Source organism: Alligator sinensis, unplaced genomic scaffold (genome assembly GCF_000455745.1).
Source record: "Alligator sinensis unplaced genomic scaffold, ASM45574v1 scaffold983_1, whole genome shotgun sequence".
Lineage (NCBI taxonomy): Eukaryota > Metazoa > Chordata > Crocodylia > Alligatoridae > Alligator > Alligator sinensis.
The window spans coordinates 1,639,641-1,659,484 of NW_005842015.1; the positions used below are offsets into that span (position 1 = coordinate 1,639,641).

The window sequence follows — 19,844 nt, forward strand, 5'->3', positions numbered from 1 at the left end:
AGGGCCCCTCAGGTGTCTATCATAAACTATTGTCCCTAACCCAACCTCATTTTGACTCTGTAACATACTGTAATGCTTAAGTACCAATCCCAGGGTTAACTAACATTCCAAGCCAGCTAATCATCTTGCTGTTATGCAATGCTGAGCTGGAAAACCCATCAGAGGTGACTGATGTATTACAAGTACACAGTAAGTAAGCCTTTCCATTCATTAACAAGGATTAGCTAACAAAGGCATGTTCAAAGGCAGGGAAAGATCATTAGGAAACTGCAAGGCAAAGAAAATAATAGTGCAGGGGAAAAAATAAAGTATATGGTCTAGATCCTCAGCTAGGTGAGATAAGCTCTTATGGAGCTACTACCATTTATACCAGTTTGGTATCTGCCCCATACTTAGGATTTTTTTTCCTTCAAAGCTTGTTGTTTGTGGCTATTGTGGCCCTTTATCTTCCAAGCAACTAGATGGAGGGAAGGGAGAAGAAATGCTATATCTCTGCTCTCTCACTAATAGGAAGATGGGAAAGGATGGTCAATACCCTCCTACATTCCAATTGCCAGGAGCACAGATGACAAAGAGACAAGAATGCGGCAGTGAGCCACAGGCTATTGTACAAAATCCTACCACTGACCTTCAATTCCTGCATTATGAAGCTGTGTCAATATGTGGGGTGCCTTTGAGGCCTTGTCTACATTAAGCTGGTTCAGATGGCAGAAGTTCCAGCAGCAAATAGCAGCAGCTGCTGCCTGGCTGCCAGAAAGCATTCACAGCCTTACACTTCTGGTACCTCCACCCAGCTTCACTGCAGCAGCTGTACTAGCAGAGTGTAACTACAGGAAGGGACAGACAAGCGTCTTTGGGTAGATGTGATATCTTTGATTAGACCAATAAAATAGTTGGAAAATTGTTCTTTGCAAGCTTTTGGGCACAAACACCCTTCTTCAGTTGAAAGTTTTAAGTTCAAAGAATCAGCTGAAGAAGCTTTTGTGCCCAAAAGTTTGCGAAGAACAATTTTTCCAACTATTTAATTGGTCTAATAAAAGAAAGATATCACACCTACCCAAATAACCTTGCCTGCCTATATTCTTAGACCAACATGGCTACAACTAACCACCCTGGAAAGGGAGCACTAAAGAAGGTAGAAGGCACGGGAGCATCTACATGTGCCTTCTGTTGGGTATTGCATCATCGCAGAAACCTACTATCATTCAACAAAAATGGGGATTCAACTGCTATAGAGAAGCTTTGAGTATGGATGCATTCAAAGCTCCGACAGCCTGACAGTGTAGTATAAATTAGGTCACCGTAATGCAACTCAAAAATCATGCTATAAAGGCTGTACAAAGACAGGAGGAAGTTACTGTAAAAGTATCAGCAATTTGTGGCTCCTTTCTAAGGTAGGTGGAGAAGGGGCTGAGTCACTAGGTGAATCAAACACCCTTTTATGGCACACAGTCATGATCAGTCTTTTGCAACTTTCCAATCTCTACCAATCAGATGTCAAGGAGCTGCACACCACAAACGCCTGCAGCTGCTGGATTGGACATGTCACCTGTGCTTAGTCACGCCTGCTCATCCAACAGGTACCATAATAAGACCTGGGAGGTGAGCCCAGTCCCAGGGTATGGTCTGAGTTCTGTGTGCCTGACTCAGCAACAGGTGCATTCCAATCTAGATTTAGCAGCTTAAGTTACACACCCCTTCACATCTGATCCCTGCAAGAAGAAGAAGAAACCATTCCCAATTAGGCGAGACTTGGACAGAGTGTTCCGTGGGACAAATTCAACCTATTTTCCTGTTTTAAATTGTCCATTGTCTGTTTGATCAGGGTGTGCCCTCAGAGAACAGCATCAAAATGCACAGGAGAAATCCAACCTGGTCAGACAGAAGAAACTTGGCTGAAACATCCTGTTGCAAAAGTAGAAAAAATGAATGATTCCAAGAAAAAAGTTTTAAGCTCAAAGAATCAGGACACAAGAAAGGTCAAATTCTACTCAGCATGGTTCTCCTGAGCTAGGCTGATAGACACCAGCTGAGCACCAGGCCCAGTGTGCTTAGGAAGCAGGAGGAAGGGGGATAAAAAAAATAAGACATTACCTCTTAGCCAAAAAGATTACTGTTACTCACAGGGAGAGAAATTCAAAGATGAAACAGTGTTTAACCTTTGCTGAGCATTTAGCTCACTGGCTTTCAACCTTTTTGGACTCGAGGAACCCATCACTGGACTTGAGGCATCCTTCCATAACTTTTGTGAATTGAGTGGCACCCAATTTCAAAAACTAATTTATATATTACAGTGTTAATCTCCTTGCAGAGCGGCTGGGCAGTGGGGGGGGGGGATTACCCAGGCTGTACCTATGTACCTCCTCACGCTTAGCTCCTCACAACTGAACCCTTCGAAGGATCTGGGGGTACCCAAGAATGCCCTGGCATCCTAGTTTAGAATGACTGGTTTAGCTCTTGTCTGCCAGTGGAATCAGAAGAAGAATGCTCAGCGTTAGCCTGCCTACCACTAATAAATGGCTTTGCACAGGGAATGCATTCTTCGGCATGGTGATATACCATTTACTTTTCTCTGTTGAGTGGATTTAGAGGTGGTCTTTGTGCAGGTAAATGTTTCCTTGGTTTGATCTCTTCTACCTACCTTCACTTCCCTTAGCAGTGCCCCTTCCTCTCCTCTCCATTTCCCTATCCTTTGTATATAAATGGCCTTTCAATTTACTGTCCCTGCTCTCTACAAGTCCATTTATTCATTGCATCTGACAAAGCAGGGTCTAGCCTATGGTGTGCCTCTCTGAATGAGGTGATCTAGTCTATAAGGTGCCACCTTGTCTTCCTTCTGCAAGACAGCATTCAACTTAAGATCTAGTGCGCCTGTTATGGACTTTGCTGAACCTACAGTTTGAATTCACAGGGTAGATCTTCAAACACTGCACCGTAAAAGGGCTGTGCAAAAATGAACTAATTCTCATGGAAGTGCACACTGCAGTGTTCCACTTTTTGCCACATCGGGATCCAAGGTTTGTCACTTGTGTGAAGCTATTTGGTTAAAAGAATGAGACTGGCACATGCTTTTACCATGAACCCGGTTCTGGGTTTGGTTTTAGTTCTAAACAAGCAGGCATAACATTACATTCTCTGCTCGCTCCAGGGGCGGATTAAAGCATGGGCCTGCAGGGCCTGGGCCCAGGGGCCCCTGCCAATCAAGGGCCCCCTGGGGAGCCAGGGTCAGCATGGCCCAGTTGGGCACTCTGGCCACAGACATCTGGGGTGGGCAGCGTGTGCCTCCTCCTGGCCAGGGGGCTTGCCCCAGATGTGCTGAGGAGGCTGGATGGGCCCAGCTGCAGCCCCCTGGCAGGTGCAGTGAGAACCTGCCCTCATCTCATGGGGAGCCTCCAATTTTCTGTTTGCCCAGGGTCCCAATAAATCTTAGTCCAACACTGGCTCACTTTGCTGCCTTCTGGCCTTTTGTGAAAGATGCAATGTAATTAAAGGAATTTTTTTTTGGTTTTGCTTGCAAAAAGCCATGAATATCCCTGAGGAAGCCACCTGCAATAGTTTTATTACTGAAGGGAAAAGTTTACAACTTCAATGAGAGAACATTTTCTGCAGGAACAACTCAGCCAAATGAAATTGAAAACTACCTCATTTCACCTCAGTGTCAAACATATTAAGTCACAAACTTCAATCCATTAACTTCAGTGTTAAATAGTTCAAACAACAATGTTCAGATCAGAAAAGCATTGCATTTCAGATCCATTTAAGTGGCAAACCTAACCCCATTGTGGTGTCCATTATCAAAGGTATATCAAATATCCTTATAAGCTTAATGCTTAAGAAGTACCACATTTTAGCTCACATCTGTTTCAAATCTCAGACCATTGCAGTGCCAGGACTCAGACCACAAAAAAGTTAAAATGCTAAACTTTAGGTCACATGCTGGGAGGCCAGGACTAAGGGACTGTGACTGGGTTAGGAAAGGGCAGCAGATGGGTGCACGGGGGCATGGGTGCATTTATTGTAACAGGTACGCGGTTTCTTAATGTGGTTTAAGGTGTGTGATGAAAAGTTTTATGCTAGATGATATATATATTTAACTATATGTAGATAGATATAGAAATATATTTTTCCAAAAAAAAAAAAATTAAAATAGCAATAATACTTTTTAGGCAAGCCTTAGCTCACTTAAATATTTTAACCTCTAACACTAAAGTCCCGAAGAGAGGTATTTTTTTAGTTTGACTTAAGCAATAAACTTGACTCCATTTTACTTGCATCTACTGATTTCTAATGATTGTTTCTAATGGTAACTTTCTGGCCACTTAACACCACATTTAAAAAAATGTAAATAGCAATCTAAACCCCTGGACACTTGGATAGTTTTTAAAGTTAGCACTTAAATTGTCTGGGGCTTGGACTGCTAGCTAAGTTGCAGCTTTTAAAGGATTTAAGTGCCAACCTGATGCTATTCCTCTTGAGTACAAAACAAATGTCAAGAGGCGAGCCTCAGACCCCACTTAGGGTCTTGCAAAATCATAATTGGAGCAGTAAACCTCACTCTTCTGATAGGGAAGTGGCAAACTTCCCTTCAGTTGGTATAAGCTGGCTTTAGTGACAGAAGATAGAGACATCATTACTAAAAAGCTGGATTCTCAATCAGCCTTGCTGATGGGAGGATCCTGCTCAGGACTTCTAGCCTTCTCTTCTACACCCTTTTCAGAAAGCTGTTTGGGGATGCTACTGCGCAGTAACACTGATTACTACACAGTCACTTAGTACTTAAAAGTACTAAAAGTATTTTCACTGAAAAGGAAGCAATAGAAAGCAAATAGTACTTTCTCAGTTTGGATGTTTTAGGGGACTTTTTCCTTGCATTCAACCTCCATTTCAAACAGCAAGCAATCCGTTGTTTCCCTTGGCTTTATTCTTGTCCATATGGTGCTGGCCTTTGTAACCTGATCTCTTTTGAAGTGCTGAGAAAAGAGCTTCTACCTTGCAGGAATCTGTTGTGTCATCAATAAACAAAAGAGGAAGGAAATAGTTTGCAAGTAAAATAACAAGAGCTGCCCATGGCTCTGTACACATGTCAGAGGTTAAACTAATTGATCTGTTTTTTCAGATAAGCTTCGGAACTTGCACGGAAAATATTTAATTGGAAAGTCCCAACCAATAGAGTAAAGGAGTGATTTTTTTCCCCTCCCTTCATGCTCCATTTGCTATGGTTGCTGTGCTGCAAATTCAGTTGGCAAGGTAGAAAACTACTGGTCTCTTGTTGGCCGTGCTTAGGAAGGTCTTGCAAAATGGGAAAGACTTCCCTTGCCTACGGTTTAAAGGCCGGACTTCTCAGAAAGGGTTTCTGATAAACAAGCAGCAGCCTTGTTGCCTGGAGCCCTCTGATGACTTACATCTGACCTAGGCCAGGGCTTACAAGTGGCTACTCCAGGCAGGTGTTTGGATTGCTCACTTGGAACAAGTTGGTGCAGTCAGTGCAGCTGGATGGCTGCTGTCCATTCTGTGCTATGGCTAGAGTGAGTCAGATGCATACAACCTGTCTGCAAACCCGGCCAGGAGCCAGAGGCTAACTGAGAGAGGAAAATGTGGCTTTGGAATCAGCTCCTGCCTGAAATTTTAGGGGGCATACAAAAGAGCTGGGGAGGCAAGGCTGTTTCTGGAGTGGAGCTGTCAGAGAATGACAACTTCAGAAGGCAAGAAGCTTCTGAACCACCGAATGTATGTGAGACCTGGACCTTGTTTCTGTTTGAAGAGAGTTACTGGTATAACTATGGCCATGTAGCTACACTGGCAAACTCCCTAATGCAGAGGTGGCCAACCTGTGGCACAAGTGGCATGGACAGCTGTGTGCGTGGCATGAGGCAGATGGGAAGGGGCAGGCAGTACAGCGGCAGATATGGCAAAGAGCAGAAAACAGAGCAAAAGATCGGGCAGGGGGCACAAAGTGGGGAGCAGAACAAAGAGCAGCTGATGGGGAAGGGGAGTGGCAGGCAGGGAGGGCGTGGGGCTAATTTGTGGCATACCTGCTCTCCCCCACTGCCTTAGTGCAATATTTATGCCAGTTTCCCCAAAGCTCTACTGGATAAAAGATTCCCTCCCCTGCCGCAGTATAACTGACTTTACACCAGACTTTATATGTGCCTAGTAATGTCAGCTGTGTGTGTGTTGTGGGGGTTAATCACACCCTTGACAGACACATCTATGCTGGCAAAATGTTTCAGTGTATAGTAGGCAGGCAAGGTTCTTTGGGTAGGTGTGATATCTTTTTTTAGACCAGCTGAGTAGTTGGGAAAAAGTTCTTTGCAAGCTTTTGGGCGCAATCACCCTTCAGTGTATACTAGGCCTGAGAGAAGCCCATGAATGTATTGAGAGGGGGGGAAGGAATAAGGACCTGTTCGGAGCTGAACATGGCAGCTTCCCTGAGAGAGTAATGGGATTTTTTAATATTTGGCCGCTTTTGTAGTTAGCAAGCTCCAGGCTCTCATTCATCCCCTCTCCCCCCTGGACTTAAATTCTTCAAACCAAGGAAACTGAAGAACTTTCTGTTTGTTGTTTCAAGCCCTCTCACCAAGAGGATATTTCCTTAGGCCTACTTGGCTATAATTAAGTCCCCAGGCCTTTAATCATCAGTCTACTACCCAGAAGAAAAAGCAAGGAGGACAGAGTGGGTGATGAGGTTATATATAATTAAAATCTCTCCTCCCAGTGACTCTGTCTCCCATCTTCTCCAAATCAACCAGTCACAGCATGTTGCCTCCAGAGGTTGCACAGCTGGAGGTATAGTTTCTACAACAAGAAGTACATTTAATGAAGGGGCTAGAATGTCTCATTTTCCTTGAGCCTCGGGGTAATAAATATCTACCTCTGTCACTCCTCCAGATTTTTTTTTTAATATTGTGTGGAATTCTAGGGTTTTTTCCTACTGTTTAAAATCATGCCAGCAATTTCAGGTGTTTCACCTAATCTTCAAGCAGCAGATCCCATGCTGTGAGTTTTCCAGTACCATAGGCTAGAATTTCTCTATATAGCAATGTATACAACTCTAAGGAAAACAGGAGTATAACAGCTTTCCAATTAAGCCATCTTCAACCAATTATGCAGTAGAAAAAGACCTTTTGTAGAAAGAATGGATGAGATATGCACCTCCAGGCAAAAGTTTTCATTCAGTAAATGTACTTCAAGGGGGATTTGAACTTTTAGATATTAAAGCAATGGCCCTGATTGAGAAGGAATTTGCATTTCTGAAGAGCATTCAAACCTCTTGATGAAATTCCCTACAGAGATTAGATATAGGTGCCTACTGTAATGTATTATATATCTGGGGTGTCTCCTAACACTAAACAGATAGTGTGGAAGTGCCTGCTTACAAAGCTCTGAAACTTATTTATTTTTGTTACCTTTTATCAGGTCCTCCCTCCTAAAGCTATACAGGGCCTAACCACAAATAAGTACACATCATCATGATTTTGTAACAACTTCCTTATTACTGTGATTCTGGCTCAGGCAGGGGGTTGGAGTAGACGACCTCTGCAGGTCCCTTCCAACCCTACTTCTCTATGATTCTATGATTCAGCCCCTGGCTTTCTTTTACTTCAGGGGTGCTAAACATATGGCTGGCAGGCAAAATCCAGCCTACAGATCTCTGCCATCCAGACCCTGATGCTGCCCTTGGATTTGATCAGACTAACACGGAGCATGGTGCATGCTGGACCAGCCATGTGGGCAGGGCCTGGGACATGCTACACACAGCACCCGCTCTGCCACTATGGAACTGTGTTGCATGGGTGGGTGTGGTGTGTGAAGCAGTCCACCCAGGGGCATGTAGTATGGGTCCCACACTGGCTGGAGCAGGCCCAGGCACTGCATGTAGTGCCTGCCCCATGAATGACGCGTGCCCCCTGGCAGCTGGTGGGGCATGGCAATGGTGGGAGCATGGAGACAGTAAGCGTGGGAGCTCCCACAGATGGCACCTTTTTGTCCACGCTCAGGGGGTGCACATGCACCTGCATGCATTCCCTATGCATCACCCCTGGCCTGCCCTAATAGCTCTGGGGCCATGCAGCACATGGCATCCTTTCCAGTCAGTCTGAGACCCATGCTACATGTGGCGTCTGAGAGCACCACATGCAGCACGGGTCATGGACCAGCTAGAGCAGGCATTGTGTGTGATATGGCTCCCAAAGTAGACACTGTGTGTGGTGCAGTCCAGCTAAGCCAGGCAGTGCCCAGGGCAGATACCACATGCAGTGCAGAGCTTGCTCTGGCTAGTCTGGGATCTATGCTACGTGACCCTGACGAGACTGCACCACACACACTGCCTATTCTTGCCACTCTGGGATCTGTACTGCAGGCAGTGTGGTTCCCAGACCAGCTGCAGCAGGTGTTGGCTCCAGTATGCTGGGAGAGGGGAGGGGAGAAAGTCTATGAGCCTGATCCTGCCCATGGACTGGCTCCATTACATTCTTGTAACTTTATGTCTTGTGCCAATGAGTTTGACACCCTTGTTATACTTCATTTGCCCCTGCCATTTTCATTTATTCATCAGACTTGTGCAATTCCAATTTTGGTCATATTCTACTTTCTAAATAACTGATTCCTTTGTCCTCTGGTCAAAACCCATTTTTGTTGGTCTTGCCTTTAAGTTGTTGCATTCCAGAACCTTGTTGTCATTCTCTGATCTTATTTCACTCTTCATTTTACCAGAACGTAACTCCTCCCTATCTCCCTGCGCCCCCCCTCCACCCCCACTCCCTGGCCCAAGCCTCATTACTTTACTTTATTTTAAGGCCACACATTTAATAATATCCTATATTATTAAACCGTGCCCTTAGCTTAACTGGAAACAGAGGTATCTGAAAATTATTTCTAAACAAATAATCATTAAAAAGTTGAAAACTTTCAATTAGGCATAGATCTAGATGTGCTTCTACAGGATTTAAAATATTCCTACATTTCACAATGGGAGTGGCTGCAAGTCAATGGTGAACAGTTTACTCTTGCATCTACTTTACCATTAAACTGTGCAATCTGAAGCTGATAAACAACCCACATAATGCTATTTATTCCCAGATGTTCATATGCTTCACAAAGGAAGAGTAGAACCAATACTGTCATTTTAGAGAGAATCTGAAACAGAAAATATTTGATCTAAGATCAAGCAGCAAGCTAGCAGCAGATTTAGAACAAGAATTCAGGTTGTTCTTATGTGCAGGCCAGTGGTTATCTCTTCCAAAGTTTTTCATGGAGGACGTATAGGGTGCCTGTAGACATGCAGGGACACTGCTCTGATGTGCTGTAATTAATCAAGTCTGCTGGAGTGTGATAATTAGCATGCTCCAGTAGCATCTGTATCTCGTGTACGGTATATTCAGCATCCCTGTGCTTCCAAATGGCGGTGGGGATGCTTTAGCTAAAGCTCATCGAATGAACTTTAGTTAAAACACCCCTGCTACCATTTTGAAGCATGGGGACACTGAATACATGAAATACAGACATGCTGAATACACAAGACACTGTCCCACAAGGCATGTCCTACACTGCAGGCACTTTAATTAAAGCAGCTCTCACTGAAGTGCCCCATCCCCCACCCCCAGAGCCCATGTAAAGATGCCCATTTTGGCCACATTCTCAGCTGCTGAACGTGAGCTCCAGAGCATTAACATACCCAAACTGAGGCCGTTGGCACTGGAAGCCAAAGAACAGAGGACTAGATAATTTGGGTCAATTAAGAAGTCAAGATGCACAACCTTCAGGCATGGTGGATGCTGCTTTGTAGATATTAAGCATTCTGTTCTGGCCAGATTCCATCCTGGGATGAGGCTGATCCCACAATTACATTTTAGAGGGTCCTTTTATAAAAATAAAATCTATTTTGTTAACTTTTTAAGAACAAAATAAATGGGAAATGAAGCTATATCAGACCTGTTGGCTATAAAAAGAGGCCCAATACATCAGAGAATATGTATTTTTCACAACATGGGATTAGATAAAACAATAATGTGCCAAGGGTGCATCTACACATGCAAATGCTCCAGGGTAGGTTTACTCTGGAGTCAACCTACCCCAGGCTGGTGTCTACATGTGCAGGGAAGCTGAAGCAGATTTGCTGCTCATGACAGCAATCTGCTTCTGCCTCCGCTGGCCCTGCACCAGCCCCCTGCAGCAGCCAGGGGGAACTCTAGGCTCCCCCTGAGTGCTAGCCCAGGGGCTGGCAGGGAGTATGGGGCCAGGAGACAGCTGTCTTCTGGCAGGGGCTGGGAAATCGCTGCCTTCCCCTGGGAGCTCCCTGCCGCCAAGGTAGGCTCCACCCATGGGAGCCTGGGGGGCGGGGTGGGGTGACACAATGTCTCCCTTCCCCAGCAGCAGGGAGCACCCAACCCTTGCTCTGCTGATCAAGAAGCGGGGGCCAGGATACTCTCATCTCCCAGCCCTGGCTTCCCGATCATGGAGCCCGGGCTGGGAGATAAGAATCTCCTGGCCCCTGCTCCACAATGGTGATTACAGAGCGGGGGGCTAGGAGTTCCCAGCTGTCAGGGCAGGGGGACATTGTCCCCACCCAGGCTTCAGTGGTGGAGCCTGCCCAGGCAGCAGGCAGCTCCCGGGGGTAGGGAGCTATCTCCCACTCCCTGCTACCCAGTGCACATTTGCTCCTGTTCAGCCATCTACATTTATTGTACAGTGCAGTAAGTAACTGCAAGTAAATTTGCTACTTGTATTTACAGGTAGCAAATTTACTCATGATTAAAGCAAATTACTGCTCAGTAAGTGTCTGCAGGTGTAGACAGTGATGCTTACTACACAGTAACTTGCTTTAATCCCAAATAAAGCATCTTGTGTAGCTGAGCCCCAAGACTTGTAGACCCTGCTCTTCATAGGCCACGTGACAACCGTGCACCCACCACTTATCTTACCCGCTTCTCAATACATGCAGTTTGAATTGTATTCATGCTGTTGCATTTCTGTCTTGAAACCAGGACTGAATTGTAGTTGTTCAGCTAGCTCACAACAGGATATCTTGTGAAAATCATGGCAGCTTTCTTATAGTACTTCAGCATGGGATAATGCATCCAGAGGACATGCACACAGAGCAGTGCCAGCCTGTCATGGAAGTATCGTATCAGACAGCAAGAACTGGGATGAAGGAAATCTAGCCAGACTGGCCACACAGACTTACAGCGAGTGTCCTATGTATGAAGTAAAAGAAACAGCGGGTCCAGGCAGTTAGAAGATGATAGTGATGTCAAACATCAAGAGCTGTAACAGTTACTAACCAAGTACTGCACACGGGGTACTGCAGGGATGTAACCCCACAGAGAATGTACACAAGCATGCAGAAATCTAGATCCAGCATGCTAGAGTGCTGAGAGCAGTGAAAGGTGGCTACAGCCAGGGATAGTACAGGATGGGATGGAAGAGAGTTTTCTCCACCCCTTCCTCACAGAAAGGACAGGTCACTGATACCACTGGGTCTAAGTGATGGACAACGGTGCCCGTGGCCAGAGCCCTGTGCATCAGTTGTCACTGGAGGTTACCAATTGTTTTGGGGATGAGATGATTGTACAGGGAGCACAAGGCCAGGTGGGCTTGCTCTGGTGTTGCTGCCACTAGGTGAACACATCTGGACTTGGGAGGCGGGAGCCTGTGCAAGGGGTATGACTGGCACACATCTCTATTGAGACTCCCTGGGCATGCCTACATGTGATATTAATGTGATGCAGTAAACTCTGGTGCAGTTTGTGCTGGAGTTTATTGATCCCAGATGCAGTGTTTACATGTGCTCCTGGGACTGCAACACACCAAGCTGGGGCAGTGCAGCCCCAGCTGGCAGGGTACCTGGGGGTCAGCCTGCCAGCCTGGAGCTGCTCCACCACACCACACATGTAGACAGTGAGCAGGGCTAGCTAGGGCATGATGGTGCTGCAGTGTGGGGCTAGCCAGCAGGCAGCCCCTGCACAGTAGCACCCTTGTGCCCTAGCCAGCCCTGGTCACTGTCTACATGTGTGGTGAGGTGGAGTAAATAACTCCACCATAGGATAGTACTTATGTTGGGCAGTACTATCCTACAGCAGAGTTAATTAATTTGTTCCAGCTTAATAGCACCACATATGTCGATGGTGATGCTTTACTCAGGAGCTAATTAGTCAGCTCTGCAGTAAAGCATCTTGTGTGGATGCACCCCCTATGCAAGAAGCTAAAAGGAGTGGCAGGACTGTGAACTGGAGACTACATCTCCATCTAGTCTTCCTACTGTCACAGGTCTGCCTTGAGGTTCACATAGAGGTCCACAACTTGGAGGAAGGAGTCAGCTCTCCTCCAGGCTGAGCAGTAGGTCTATGGATTTGGCTTTAAAGGCCAGTTCTGTAATACACTAACTGCAATTTGAGTCTTTGGATATTCAATCTGAAAGAGCAATAAAACATTCAGGGAGGCCTTCATTAAGCCTGCCTGATACCCCGCTAACTTGATGTTTGCCAGCTGCTCTAATGTGTCTATTTTAGCTTCTTGAACAATTTACAGGCAACAAGGTGATATATCTATTTTCTCCTGGGTGGTCCGTCTCACACTGGTCCTGCTGTGGTAGCTGGCTATTTCAAACTGCCTCCAAATTGCTTTTTTAGCATAATGCAGTTGCAACTATATTTTCTACAAAATATTTCCCCCTCCAATTGACAAAAGACTATTTTACATCTCCTTTCTTAATGCTTTTAAGGAGTGCTGGACTTGGATGAATGGTGCTGGTGAATGGGTATTGTTGGCATCTACACCACACCCTCCATTCCTCACTGCTGCTTGCTAACAATGGTTGAAAGGCTGAAGACAAAATAAAAAAAAAAATCAAAAGGTTTAAGTGGCTAAAGCATATAATCTTTTGCAGGACCAGGGAAGGGGGCATGGGGGATAAAAGGACATTTTAAATTTTACAGGCTATAGGAAGCAATAGACATCCTGTTCTGTAAGCAAAGGGCTACCTGATGGAAGTTTTTTTGTACAAGATGAAAATATCAGTATTGCATTAAATGAAAAATATGAGCCAAACCTCAAAAGTCATGAGGTTTGCCTAAAATCAATGAGCTTTAAAAATAATTTGTGGGGTCTTCCATTTTTGAGCTTTTAGGGGGTCATGTTGTCTTCCTCTTCATTCTACCCATGTAGGTAGATATTACATGAAAAATTAAGTTGAGATCCTCATACAATCACATAATTACTACAGCTGTGGATTTAAGACTTCAAACAGAAATGCCTTGTCTTCACTTTCAAAGCCCTTCATTGTCCCCCTCAATCAAAAAGAGAGCTCCTTCAATACTGAGAAGCCAGTTCCCACCTCTAACCGGCCCACGATACTACCTTTCCCTGCCCAAGTGTTAAATTTTCAGTCACCTTTGTGTTTTCTCTCATGCTGTCCCTCATGTTTTTGAGGAGCTCTCACCAACAGTATCTCATCATCTATCTTCAAATCCCTCATTAACCTCTCCTTTGCCATGATGCAAAAGTCCCTGAAAATAAGGTCCAACTGCTGATATGGTGAGACCAACGCCTACCACATGAACCAATGGTTTATCATCATCCTCTTGTATGCCCTGTCTGCCTGTATCTATCTCTTCATTTATATGCTTCAGATGGTAAAGGACTTCGGGCAAGGACTAATAATTGGGACTAATAATTGTCCTTGTTGTTGCTTTTGTTCAGCACCTAGTACTATGGGATCTGGGTTTATGACTAGGCCCTTAACTGCTACAGTAACGCAAGCAAGGAGCACAAGACAATAAAGTTACAAGACTTTACAGATCTGCATCCAGCTCATACCCTCACTTGCTCCTTTCGTTCCAAACCTGCACACATCTGTTTGCCACTGAGCATGTGAAATGTAGGTTAAGACGACAAACAAGAAACACTGCCCGCTTCCCATCAGCCCAGAGGCTGGTTTGTTTCTGAAACACAATGGTTATGTGTGCATGTGTGCGTTTAGCTTGCTGTATAACCAAGCTATTCCGTTTTGAATATCGACAGAGAGAGGTTTAAAGTAAACAGGACACTGCCTGTTTTTTTTCCATTCATTGTATGACATCAGCAGCCACCTTCCTAGCCTGTCCCTTAAAGTGAATAACCCACCGCTTTACAGACCTGTGGGTGGTCACCTGTGTTATCACTCATTTGCAGAGCTCAAAGAAAGTTAGACAGGAAAAAACAAGCAGGTTTTTCTGAGAGGGAAGAATATGAAAAGAAAGAAACAAATTAAATCTACAGTTGAGGATCTAGTTGATTTACTTAATTGAAAAATACATTGTACTTGTTATGACTAAGCCTGGAATTCACTCAGCGAAGTAGGCAAACCAGTCAACAGTTATTCATCAGCATTCATCCATGCCACCAGGTGGAATTCACCTGCACTTTAAGGACCCATAAATATCCCGTCAGTATTAACTGACCCTCTCTTGGAAACAAATGTATCTGAAATGCCTATCTAAGAAAGGTGCGGGTACGCAAGCCAAAAGGCCCTTTCTGACAGAGTCAGTACTAGCAAGTGTTCAGAAGTCCTCAAGCACAATGAACTCAATAGAAGATATTTCTAAGCAATTAACCTGTCATGACTGTAATTTCCATCAGCCACATGTGGACTCTTTTATTTAGTGACTAGAGCAGAAAAGAGAACATTAATTCTTGCTCAATACCAGTATGTTTTAGACCAGATTCTCAGGGGACGTGTCTACTTGTGCTTTTATGTGCGCCTAAACTTAATGTACATTTGCCTAATGCGCATTAAGGTGATTTAGGCTCGTGTCAACATGTGCATGCTTTAAGGTGCATTAACAGGGTAGGCGGACTGACTTGGGACTAAAGTTAATCCCAAGTCAGTCAGCATACACAGCGTTAATGTGTCTACATGTGCGTGAAGGTGCTTCAGCTTTTCATGCTTAAATTTGATACCTGCAAATTCATATATTTAGGCATGAATAACCTAAAATTCCTATTTTAAGGAACATTAAGGGCATGCACATGTAGATGTGTGCCCTTAATGTGCCTTAAAGTGGGCTAAAGTGCCTTAAATCAGCACGTGTAGATGCACCCAGGGAACTATTCTGATTTGTATTCATGAAGATTTGGTCCTGTGCACCTAAACGCAGTTGCTAGAGTGGAACTTCAGAGAGCAATTACATGAAAAAAATTAAATCAAAATATAACAGAAAGCAATAACCTAAAACACCTTCACATAACAAAAACAGAACAACTCTTAAACTTGAGTTGTTCCCAGATCAGATATCTAAGCAGGATTCCCTTGCTCATCAGGCTGTGAAAGGGAGGGAAGAGAGTGCAGGAATCAGTTTTACTAAGTATTCCCCTTACTGCATTTTATCCTGGGGCTTTTGGCACCCTGACAATATCCCAGAATGCAAGATGACAAAGAAAAGCTCTGCAATGCACAAAAATCCTGGTGTTTGGGATGTCCACAATAATATGTTCAAGGATACAGTCAGAAAAAATGGAAATGTACAATTTCATTTTATGGAGGGAAAAAAAATTATAAAATGATTGGTTAAAACTTATTTCCATGCTGAATGTCTCTTTGCAAGGCCTCCGACCAAACAAACTCAGCATATGCCTCTGCAGACACAACCAGGTTACAGCTTGATAATGGATACAATCTGATAGGCTTCAGTCAACCTATGCTTGGTTAGGAAGCATTAATTGTTTGCAGGCTGAAGTCCTCAGTTAACATCGAAATCTGATTATTGTTACTGGTAGGGTCACAAGCCCTGTGTGTGCATTCAGGGTACATCTACACCAGTAGATCTCAACTGGGGTGCCATGAGACCCTTTCGTTGGTGCCACCACAATGGCAAGATGAAACTGCCCCACCCATGTCATGCACCTGCAGATTGGGAAGTGGCTGTAGCAGAAGGGGTGCTCTTGCCCGTGTTAAGTTTCTCAGATAAATCTAATGCAGGCAGGAGCACCTGCTCTTGCCAGAGCCTTTTGCAGTTTGGCCATGCATACTCCCCGTGGAAACAGAGGCACATGGGGCAGTTCCATTTGGTGGCGGCAGCAGCAGCAGCAGCAGCAGCAGCAGCAGCAGCAGCATGGTGATGTGGCAGCTTGCAGAAACACAGGAAAGACAGAGAGAAGTCTTTAGGTTGCCAGGCTGCTCTCACCACCACCAGGTGGAACTGCCCCGTGTGTCTCTGTTTCCAGGGGGAGCTGGACTGGGAGGGCTGCAGCAAGAACAGGCACTCCTGCCCACATTAGATTTATATCAGGTAGGAACACCTGCTCTTGCTGCAGCTGCTTCCCGGTCTGGCTCCACATAAGGTGTGTACTGTGTAGGGCAATTTCAGCTGGTGGCAGTTGTGGCAGTATCCCAGTTGAGAAGCACCGAGGTAAGCTGAGGCAGTACAGCAGTAGCCCTCAACCAGGGTGACATTAAATTAAAAAAACTGATGGAGAAATACCTTGAATCTAAAACGTTTAATAACCACTGGTCTATGCTGTAACCAAAGGTGTGTGCATACACAGCAGTGATTCTCAACTAGGGCATCAGGACACCCTACACAGGCGCTTTGAAGGGTGCCACTAGGTGTGAGGAGATAAATGAGGAGTAAGGAGATAAGCAGATAAGATAAGCCAGGCTCAGGCTTGTCCCTTCCTGGATGATTCTCCCACCCTTACTGCCCAGTCCATGTGTAAGGAGGTTAGCACTGTAATCTATAAATTATTTTTTGAAATGGGTGCAGGTCAAGTGACAAAAATAATGGAGCGGTGCCTCGAGTCCAGTGCGAGGTGCCTCAAGCCCACAAAAGTGGCAAACCCCTAGTGTATAGCACAAGGAGGCACACCCATTTGTGACAGACTATGGGATTTATTGTAATATTTCCGTAATATTTTCATGTTGTTACAATGTTGCATAGCTCAGTTTACCCAGAAAACTAGTACATGGGAAAGGAACAGGTTAAGAGACAGTGAAGCAAGAGATCTGTCTAAGTGTGGGACAGGTCAAGATGGACATTTAGCATCAACAGAGACTTGAACAACCTTGTTGATACATCAACAAATGTGAGAAAGTCAACACCCTGCAGATGGGAAATAAGCCAAATAAGATGAGCATAACGATGGAGGGGGGAGTGTAAACGAGGGGTGGTGGGGAAAGGAGAGAGACCAGCAGAGCAGTTTGGGGCTCAGGAGCTGGGCTGACTGGAAAGAGAACAATGGAGCGAGCTTTCAAGGGCACTTTAGGCTGTGTGGACTATACTGGGGACAGAAGAACTGTTTAACTCTTCCAAGCCAGGGCAGAGAACCACTGGCTAGTTGACCTTCGCCCAATAAACATCTTTATTGGTGCGGAACCATATGCTAGCTCTTTGAATAAGGGCTATGGAGAAACAAGGAAAGTAAGAATCTGAAAGGCCAGGCAGGGTCTCAGTGTATGCTAGACACCACACCTGGGCTGGCTTTGGGGGACAGTCTCACAGACCAGACAAGGCTGTGGCAGCCCTGAGCAAACACCGCCTTGGTGGGGACTCTGTGACATCACTCCAGTTTCAATCTAGCATCAGCAGCAGCAAAGATACAGGAGTGTAGAGTGTTGACGCATAAAGCAAGTACTTACCCAGAGTCCCTTGCAGGCTTGCACAACTTATGCTGAAGTCCTTACTGCAGCATCTTGTTAACTACAGTAGCTAAATTAAACCAAGTGCAGAGATGTCTACCCATCTTGAAATCACACCTTTGAACGCAGCATAGACATATGATGATAGACACTCCCTGTGCCCAAGACCTTATAATATAAACACTGCCATTTTCCAGGTGGGAAACTTGAGACACAAGGAGATTAAGGGCTAGCTCTTCAAAGGTATTTAGTTGCTCAACTCCTACTTAAACATCTCATTTCCACTGAAGTCAAATGAATGTAGGATATATCAACGCCTTTGTGGCTCTAGGCCTGAATGACTTGTTCAAAGTCACATAGGAACGCTGTGGTAGAGCCAGGAACTGAACCCAGATTTCTTAAGACCCCAATTCAGTGCTTTAACTACAACATCATCTTTCTTCAGGGTATAATTCTAATTTTTACCTTGAAATTTGCCTTCAAACTATCATTGCTATTTCTGCATTGCCTTCAGCCTTAGAGTGATTTTATGGCTAATATTCGGCCTGAAGTGATCCTGAAGCATTTACTGCAGTAAAAGCAGAGTGAAAAGCATGGATAATGCTAGCTTGGCAACAGCTGGACTTTCCTTCAGCTCACCTAATGGAGGAGTCTTCTCAAGATTTTGCAGGGCTTAGTGCAAGTCTCAGCTGCTATGGGGAGTGCTTCTTACAAGTTCATCTAATCTAGCCAGAAACAAGGGCTCTGTTGAGCATCTGGATGCGGCATGAGGAGTATAATAGGTCAAATAATTCCATCATTTTCACTTACTATTTGAAGAACACCAAAATATGCCAGGAGATACCCAGACTCTGCTGCCTCCAGTCCAAAGAAATCCATAGAGATGATGGAGAACATAATCAGGAACAAACCTGAATGGTAGTTATTGGAAAGAAAAACTTTTTGGAGGACTACAGTTATAGTGCAATATTATCATACAAATAAAGGGCCAGACCTTGCTATCAGCCATTACTGGCATAGAGTCAAGAGATTTACTTTGGACTCCAAGTGACTGGGCGTAGACAATAGGTGAATCAGGCTCAAAGTCAATCGAATAGATTTTTTGGATTTTTCAATCTTTAACGTGAGCCTATTTTTTAAATCTTTAATATCCTTATAACTTTTACCATTAAAGCAATACCTCTGTGTAAGAGAGAGCCTGGGGATCCTTGTATAAAGGCAGCCCAGCCAGGGACCTCTGCAGGCTAGCAGCTGCAGGTTGCTGGGGCACCAAGCTACTGGGCAATTAGCAGACACCTGCAGGTGGTCAGCTGGCCAGAGATAGGCAGGGCCCTACGGGCATATAAAGCTGGGGCTTGGGTTGGCAAGCCAGTCTAGTTGGGTCAGCTGCAGGATTAGCAGCTCCTGCCCAGGAGCCCCAGCAACCCAGGCATGCTAGGTAGATTGCTCTGCTGCATTCAGGAATGCTGAGGCTCGGGGAGTTCACAAGGAACCGGCGCTGGGAGGTACGCTGGCACAAGAGGTGAAAGAAGGTTTGCCCTCTTAAAGGACCAGAGGGCTGCTTCCATTATTGCTGTTTATGTTACAGCCCAGGGGCTTATGGTTTACATTACTGTTTCTACCAGCAGTTTGTGTTGGTATTGTAAGGGGAGCTAAACAGAGGTCCCATTAGTGTCTGAGCAGTACACGACTGCCTTGAGTCCTGTGAGGGGCAGGCTCAAGGCCCTAGTGAGTATTGAGCACAGAGTAGGCGTAGTGCTAGGCACAGAGTGAACAGGATCCCAGTGCCCAAGAGGGTCCCAGTGCCCAGTGCCAAAGGCCTGGTGCCTGAGAGGGGCACAAGCACATAGGGGCCAGGATCCCGGCAGATGGGGGCCAGGGGTCTGGTGACTGGAAAGGGACGAATTGGAGTTAGTGCCTCAAAACCAGGTCCAATATAGTGGGCCTAGGCTCCATGGTTTAGCTAAAGTAAAGGGGTGGAGGCCGAAGCCCCAACAGTAACACCCATGAGGCATGGGGCATGGTGTAAGGAAGGATTTGGAGCCACCCAATTAGCCCTTAAAGCTTTGGGTGCCCTGCAGGGCACAGTTGACTTAAGAAGCCCTTTGAGGAGCTTGAGGCCCAGTGGGCTGCTGGGAAACCCTAGTGGAGGTTCAGGCAAAATGGGGCCACACAAAGACCTGCAGGCAGCCTCCCTATTTGTATCATATTTCCATTAAGGCGTGGCAGGGGAGAG

General features: G+C 45.3%; 1 protein-coding gene across 1 annotated transcript in view; it reads right to left on the reverse strand.

Annotated features, from left to right (window-relative positions):
- The window catches only part of SLC22A18 (solute carrier family 22 member 18), a 105,448-nt gene that overhangs the window by 12,172 nt on the left and 73,432 nt on the right, over positions 1-19,844 (reverse strand). The window contains 1 exon segment of the mRNA XM_025202121.1: positions 18,419-18,519. Within this exon segment, the coding sequence (XP_025057906.1) occupies positions 18,419-18,519 (101 nt within the window).